At 38.4% G+C, this 8687-nt stretch overlaps 1 protein-coding gene across 1 annotated transcript in view; it reads right to left on the bottom strand.

Annotated features, from left to right (window-relative positions):
- Positions 1 to 8687, bottom strand: part of kntc1 (kinetochore associated 1) — an 80054-nt gene that overhangs the window by 41366 nt on the left and 30001 nt on the right. Inside the window, 4 exon segments of the mRNA XM_016254415.1 lie at positions 4495 to 4590; positions 5866 to 6009; positions 7176 to 7295; positions 7423 to 7494. Of these exon segments, the coding sequence (XP_016109901.1) occupies positions 4495 to 4590; positions 5866 to 6009; positions 7176 to 7295; positions 7423 to 7494 (432 nt within the window).

The raw sequence follows: 8687 nt of genomic DNA on the forward strand, positions 1-8687 counted from the left end.
CAATGGTCTGACTTCATCGATGCACCGATAGCACTTTTTCCAGAAGGAGGCTGATACGGATACTTGTATTTTTGGTACTTGTGATACTGCGTACCATTACCTGTATTTAATTTGTAATTAGTAAAAATTCTTGGTACAGAAACCCAAAGAATATGAATAATGTTGGCTTAGTTGATTTAGCAAACAGATGTTTCCTTCAGTTATTTTCGCACTTAATTATGCCCATTAAAATGTAGTGTACAAGCTTGTGTTTCTGTCTCTGGTTATTTTATTGCTTTATCGCAGCAGTTCCTAAACTACGGGCGAGAGAGAATAACGATCTGTGTGCAAACATGCAGGCCCATCCATCTCACTAAAAACAGGGTGCAAGTAATATTATTTTTTATTATTAACTGAAATGTTGTTGTTTTCTAATATACAGTCAGGGCTTGACATTAACACTCGTCAGATGCGGAGCTCCACATTAATGCTCGTCTGGGACAGGAGGATATTTTCAGGCGAGAATGATTCAGATTTTCATTCTGACAACATTTAGTGTAAACGGCGATAAATAATAATGTATTGACAGTAACAGTCTCGTCTGTGTGTGAGAGAATCTCATGGAGAAATCAAAACAAATGAACACAACTGCACACAGAAGAAACTTACTGTGGTAAATATGTAGTTTTTATGTTTATCACATATAGCCTAGTTCAGCAACACGACACGTTCTCCCTGAAAAGCCGAGGCTGATACAGATACTTGTATTTTTGGTACTTGTGATACTGCGTACCATTACCTGTATTTAATTTGTAATTAGTAAAAATACTTGGTACAGAAACCCAAAGAATATGAATAATGTTGGCTTAGTTGATTTAGCAAACAGATGTTTCCTTCAGTTATTTTCACACTTAATTATGCCCATTAAAATGTAGTGTACAAGCTTGTGTTTCTGTCTCTGGTTATTTTATTGCTTTATCGCAGCAGTTCCTAAACTACGGGCGAGATAGAATAACGATCTGTGTGCAAACATGCAGGCCCATCCATCTCACTAAAAACAGGGCGCAAGTAATATTATTTTTTATTATTAACTGAAATGTTGATGTTTTCTAATATACAGTCAGGGCTTGACATTAACACTCGTCAGATGCGGAGCTCCACATTAATGCTCGTCTGGGACAGGAGGATATTTTCAGGCGAGAATGATTCAGATTTTCATTCTGACAACATTTAGTGTAAACGGCGATAAATAATAATGTATTGACAGTAACAGTCTCGTCTGTGTGTGAGAGAATCTCATGGAGAAATCAAAACAAATGAACACAACTGCACACAGAAGAAACTTACTGTGGTAAATATGTAGTTTTTATGTTTATCACATATAGCCTAGTTCAGCAACACGACACGTTCTCCCTGAAAAGCACAACTGCAAACTTGACATTGATTTCATACAAGACTTCAAACGAGTAGTTAATATTAAGTGACTTACATTTTAGTACAATATTATCAATGTTGACTGTTTTTGCTCGATTGAGTTAAAATAGCTCAAACAGAGATTGCAGCAGAACAGTCGCGCATCTGAGTGACACAGCGGTGTTTCTTTACTGAACGATTCGTGTTTTTGAATTAATCATTTGAGTCAATGATTCAGTGAATGAATTCATTCTTCAATGAATCAGCCATCTGAACGAATCGTTTGAATGAACGACTCAATGACTCACTCATTAAAACAGTCACTTGCTGCCACCTGCTGGCGGTTTACTTTCATGTTTAAAAGTAGCTTATCTTTGCATTTTTTCCAACATTTTATATTTGTATATCTAAAAAAAAAAAACTGGTTTAAAACAGCAAGCTCATAGCATTATTTATGCTGCTGTAATTGTACAGTGTAAATGCATTCATGCTACATTTCAGCTTCATTAAACTGCGTGTAAATGCATCTAAATGCCACTTCTGTTTCTTCTGCAGTGGAAAGATCGGTTTTGTTAATACTGATTTCATTTGATTGGTAACAGTCCTATAGTGTCTTATTATATTAAGTGAAATTATTTAATAAAATACAAGAATTTGATATGAAAGATAAAGCATACATTTAATAAGGTTAGGGAAAATGCCCTTTAAATAGGCAAAAAAAATTACCTGGAAATCAATTTAAATAAATGTTAGTATGCAGTAACTTTAGTCATATTAAACGTAATTTCCCGACAACAAAACTGTGGCTAGTAATTTTGGAAAACCACTTGCCACAGTGGGTGGTGAGTTAATGTCTAGCCCTGTATACAGTGAGTATCTGCATTATTGCAGTTCAGATGTGCTGTTTAACCGGAGTACGGTGGTGGGGTGCTGACAGACAGCTGTCAAACGCTCTATCATATCTCATCTTTAATTTAATAGCGCACTAGAGCTGCTCCACTGCAGCGGCTCAGTACTGTAATCACAAGACTTTTTCTTGTAACAGCGATGAACACATTTTCTGAAATATAATTTGAGTTTTTTTTATCATACGACACGTGCTGCGACTTATATTCCAAAGCACTCATATAATGCAATTAAGATCAAGCTATCAGAACACATTAGTATTGGTGCAGAGCGAGAGACACGTACAGCACCTCACACAGGCTGCTACTTCCACTTTAGATAAAGTCGTGTATGCTTGACGTTTAGAATAAATGTTTATAGTGAATGCCCCTATAATTTGCTTGTTTTATATTCACGGTTTAGTTTGTGCATTCATGCTACATTTCAGCTTCATTAAACTGTGTGTAAATGCATCTAAATGCCACTTCTGTTTCTTCTGCAGTGGAAAGATCGGTTTTGTTAATACTGATTTCATTTGATTGGTAACAGTCCTATAGTGTCTTATTATATTAAGTGAAATTATTTAATAAAATACAAGAATTTGATATGACAGTATCGTATCGGTGCATCCACAGAAATTATGCTACATAAAAACATCTGAACAAAACAAACCGCAGGAGCTCTGAATGAGACGCAGATTCACTCTCTGTCAGCAGGAGGCTTATTAACATATTGGCTGTTTATTAGTACTTGTAAAGCATTTCTTCTACATGACCATACTCTGCATCCCTAATCATACCCTTTACCTAAACCTAACAACTACCTTACTCACTATTAATAAGCAGTTTGTATTAATAAGGAGTTTGAGGCGAGAGTCGTAGTTAATGGTGTTAATAGCGAGACTTGGACTTTAAAATAAAGTGAGACCGAGGTTAATATAGTACACTGATCTGTTACATGTCTAAAGATCAAGCGAGATTTGATTCCTCAGTAATTTGAGTTTTTTTTATCATACGACACATGCTGCGACTTATATTCCAAAGCACTCATATAATGCAATTAAGATCAAGCTATCAGAACACATTAGTATTGTGGTGCAGAACGAGAGACACGTACAGCACCTCACACAGGCTGCTACTTCCACTTTAGATAAAGTTGTGTATGCTTGACGTTTAGAATAAATGTTTATAGTGAATGCCCCTATAATTTGCTTGTTTTATATTCACGGTTTAGTTTTAATCCGAATGAGGCATGTGGTAAGTGAGCGAACAGCGATCAAGATCGTGCAACAGAAGTGCGCGCTCTCTCTCCTTACCATCAAGTCACTTATGCAGCTTGTGCACCGTTTTACTTGCTTGCTTTTGGCATATCTGACCAAACTACAGGCTTTCCAGGGATGTCTGTGAGGAAGGGAAATCTCTGATTATCAGCTCGCGCACATCAGCTGTACAGGAGTGAATACTGAATGTTTAACATTATATTAATGACATACACGTAGTTCATAGACATGCTTAATCTCTAATAACTCCATTCTACTCTCTGCTTGTCTGGACACAGCTCTGTATCTGGGCATTTTAATGAGTACAAGTACAGCAGAGCAGAATCAGGCCCAGTATCGTATCGGTGCATCCACAGAAATTATGCTACATAAAAACATCTGAACGAAACAAACCGCAGGAGCTCTGAATGAGACGCAGATTCACTCTCTGTCAGCAGGAGGCTTATTAACATATTGGCTGTTTATTAGTACTTATAAAGCATTTCTTCTACATGACCATACTCTGCATCCCTAATCATACCCTTTACCTAAACCTAACAACTACCTTACTCACTATTAATAAGCAGTTTGTATTAATAAGGAGTTTGAGGCGAGAGTCGTAGTTAATGGTGTTAATAGCGAGACTTGGACTTTAAAATAAAGTGAGACCGAGGTTAATATAGTACACTGATCTGTTACATGTCTAAAGATCAAGCGAGATTTGATTCCTCAGTTCATGATCTCGTTAAAAGCACTGATACCTCTCCATCCCACGAGAAGCGTGTTTCAGTCAGGATCAGCGAGGAAGGCCGGACGGTTTTCTCAAAGAAGGGTTTGGGGTTTTAAATGGGTATCTTTGGTTTTAGCACAGTGAGTACAGACGCATCACTAGTTATGAACGAATAAAGCTTCTACATAAACCCACTGTGATTGTGTGTATCAGTATACGGTGATCTCACATTCGTGTCGGTCATGCAGCGCAGCACAGCCACAGCTTTGGCCTCCCATTCAGTGAAGAGAGAAGTGATCTGAGAACTGCAGCAGTCTAGCAGCTCCTGAAAAATAAACACATCAACACAATCAATCAAACTTATCATAATTCATTCAACAGAAGGCCTGGTCCCTAGAGATAGACTCGCACACACCTGATGTACGGTATAATGTGTACAAACATATCAAGGACAGGCCAAATCCTTAGCATTGTGCTAGGAGTCTGAATGCACAAGTGTTTATCAGGTTTATATTAACCTGTAAAAGACACAAGGCGGCTACAGAAACAGGTTTTGAACTAATACCAAACTAATAACCTAATTAATTGCAACCTTGACATTAAAAGGTGTAACTAATATATTTGTAATTACTATAAATACATTTACTAGGACTGGGAAACTGAGTTAATTTCTTGGATTTGTTTTGACTGTTTTATATATATTTGAGTTTTATGGATTTGCATGGTGTCTTTTATTCCTCTTAAGAGTCTGTAAAGTGAAGCAGCATGGCACACAAACGCTCTCACTCTCATCAGTGCTGGGCTTTCACTCAGACTGCATGCTCACTGTTGGACTCTAGCTTTGGGACCATCAACACACTCGGACTGTTTTAGGGTATGGTGTCATGGACTATGCTTTTAACAGCCTGAGGTTTCCTAGTTTTATTGTGTTGTTTTATGTCTCATGTGAATATTGTAAATACACATTTGATTTTCACTTTATAATTGTTGTCTGTCTGTCTCTTCTTAATCACTCCAAGCTCTCTCACAGTATAATCTGACCCCATTTAAATTGATTTAAAATAATACCCAAACTACTTATATTCAATTTAATCTTATATCTAACTGTTATTTATTATATATAGCCTATAATATTCACACTTGAATAAAAACCGGAGTCATCTCGTCGGTCCGAAGCGCTCTCTGGAAGTGTGTGCTTTGAGTTCATAAACAACGCAAGATCCTTTATATAAAAAAAAACTAAAATATATAATTTTAAAAATAATAAATATGAAAATTAGGGTAAAATATCTATCTATCTATCTATGATAAAACATATATCTGTAAAATAAAGATTCATTTAAGTGGCAACTTCTTGATTCTGTTTTTGAATTGTTCACAAATAAAGAGATTGTTAAACATTTTAGAGAGTAAACACTAACTAACAGTGCACTCAGTAATCTGCTAAGTTTGCATGCACTGGAAATCATCGTTTCAAATAAAGACATCAGCCTTGGTGTGATTATATCGCTCAAGCACTACTGAGTTAATGGTGTCATAACGATGCTTTACTGATGATCTGTGCAGCCCTCAGTGAAGAGCACAGAGAAACCCGTCTGACCTTGATGTAGTGTAAGAGGGTCTGGTCCAGGTCCAATCCGTTCTCAAGAGCATAGGGTTGAACGCTGCTCTTAATCACAGCAGGAACCAGCTCCGGGGCCTGCACCTTATCCAGCATCAGGAAGGCCATGCTGCGTGTGCTTCCCTGCCACAGCACACACAGAGAGAGAAAACAGCTCATTCGGGAATACTGAGAGCGTTCACGACTCACAGAGAGAAAACGGCTCATCCGGGAATACTGAGAGCGTTCACGACTCACAGAGAGAAAACGGCTCATCCGGGAATACTGAGAGCGTTCACGACTCACAGAGAGAAAACGGCTCATCCGGGAATACTGAGACCGTTCACGACTCACAGAGAGAAAACGGCTCATCCGGGAATACAGAGAGCGTTCACAACTCACAGAGAGAAAACAGCTCATTCGGGAATACTGAGAGCATTCACGACTCAGAGAGAAATAAAACAGAGCGACTGATAACGGCAGTCAGAAGAGAGAACAATGTTAAATTCACCTTCACTCTCACAATCGCTGCATTAGAAAAACCCTCAGCAGCGTTAACTCGTTTTTTATATATATATACATATATATTAGGGCTGCACGATAAATCGCATGCGATGTTTAACGCGCATCTTGTCAGTAAATCCGCTTCTGTAATCAGCGGTAAATCTCCATCACCTGCGTGCTTTCACATGGAGCAGCATTTACTACACAGAGCCGTTGTTCACAGGCAAGCTCGTCAGTGATGGAGATTTACCGCTGATTACAGAAGTGGCTTTACTGACAAGATGCGCGTTAAACATCGCATGCGATTTATCGTGCAGCCCTTATATGTTTTTTACATTTTTTTAAACTTTGAATTTATGATGCTGATGACTGTGAAAAGGGTCCATTGGGCAGAGTAAAGGACTGATAATTGACTGATAATAATTCTTGATTTATAAATGTCTGGAGCGCTGAAAAAGTGATCATTGCTTTACACAGAGCACTGCTTCGAGCACCAGTTTCTGCAGCAGCACTCTTCATTCATCTTACTTGCAAGAATAATAATACAAATTAAATCCTCTATCAAATCACGCAGGGACTACAAACACTGAACCTCATATGCAAACCTGAAATAATTAAGAATTTGCCATCACTGTAATATTTCACTTTATATTAATAAGTATTTTACACAGCACTGGGTTTTTTGGGGGTTTTACTAACAAATGAATAGGTTATCTAAAACTATTATTATAACTGTTTTTAATGTGTTATTTTTACCTTTGTCTTAAGGGTGGCAGTCTTTCACAGCCAGTGTTTCACATACTCACCCTTTCGTAGTCGGACAGTGAGAGACGGCAGCTGTATTTGGAGTCGAGCTCACACAGCTGTCTGAGGTTAGCCACCAGTGACCGCAGGTTTAGCACTTCCTCTGATACACAGTTTTCAGCCTGGAAAACAATGTCATTCTCATCTGAGCACAAATGCATCGTTCTGGTCAGTGCTACTATTTTTCACAATGACTTACCAGGAATGTGGTCAAACAGATTAAAAATTTGGGACAAACTTGACATTTACCAAACCCATAGACATCCAGAGGGAAGGCAGGCCAAGTTCAGCCAGGACCAGTCCATTATGAGGCCAGTCACTCTATTAGAAAACAAATCAATCAATAAATAAGTACATAACTAATCTGAGCGAGAAAGAGTCGTTGCATTTACTTTGGCCCATTTGCAGCGGGTCCACCAGACAAAGACTTTAAAGCTTAATTTCGTTGAGGGTCAATTATTTTTATGACTATATACACATCAATTATGACACTTTGGCTAATTAAATTAAAGTCACTTACAATGCTAACACAACCTTAAAGACCCCCTGTGGTGAAAACCAAGTGTTTAAAATTGTTTACATGTCTATCTGGTGTTTTAATATGCTAAAAGAAAAGCCATGTGCAAATTCATCAGTCAACAGCATTTCTGAACATTTTATCCTTAAAACTGCAGTGTACCAAAGACAGCTTCCCATCGGCACAAACATCCCATCATCTGCGGTCAAGGTTTGTGTAACATTACCTATTATTAGCTGTCGCAGAGGCAATACAATTTTTTAGTTAGAATGGTTCTTTTATAGAGGTCATGAACTGCCTTTTTGTTATTATGTTGTGCTGTTCTCTGAGGTCCACATCAAAAAGCATCATAATTCAGAAGTAATAGTCTATTTTCTGTCCTGTTTGAATAGGTGTGGCGGATTGCAGACTCAGAAGTAAACGCCCACTGCTGTGATTGGCTAATAGCTGTGTATGATTGACAGCTGCATCCTTCAGAGATGGAAGATGCTGTGATTTAGATTAAAAAAAGCATTAATACTCCGTTCATATCAAACGATCTGTAATAACAGACAAAGCAATAGTGAGCACGTAATAAAAACAGTTCCTCACACTTGTGTGGTGCGACATTACTGTTGGATCCAATACAGTCGCACAACATCGTCTTTTAGTTTCAGTATTTCAGAAAATCCTGCGTTGAATTGTGCCTGGTTTGTAAACGAATCCATGGTAAAATGAAGTGAACAAATGATCAAGTTCTTACTGATGCTGTCTGGATCTTCATTAAAAATAAAGTTCATCCACTCTTTCCTATTCGGTGGGCGGGGCTAAACAGGCAGTGACGCAGATTCGGTGGGCGGGGCTAAACAGGCAGTGACGCAGATTCGGTGGGCGGGGCTAAACAGGCAGTGATGTAGATTCGGTGGGCGGGGCTAAACAGGCAGTGATGTAGATTCGGTGGGCGGGGCTAAACAGGCAGTGATGTAGATTCGGTGGGCGGGGCTAAACAGGCAGTGAT

Source organism: Sinocyclocheilus grahami, unplaced genomic scaffold, assembly GCF_001515645.1.
Source record: "Sinocyclocheilus grahami isolate Dianchi unplaced genomic scaffold, SAMN03320097.WGS_v1.1 scaffold1245.1, whole genome shotgun sequence".
NCBI lineage: Eukaryota > Metazoa > Chordata > Actinopteri > Cypriniformes > Cyprinidae > Sinocyclocheilus > Sinocyclocheilus grahami.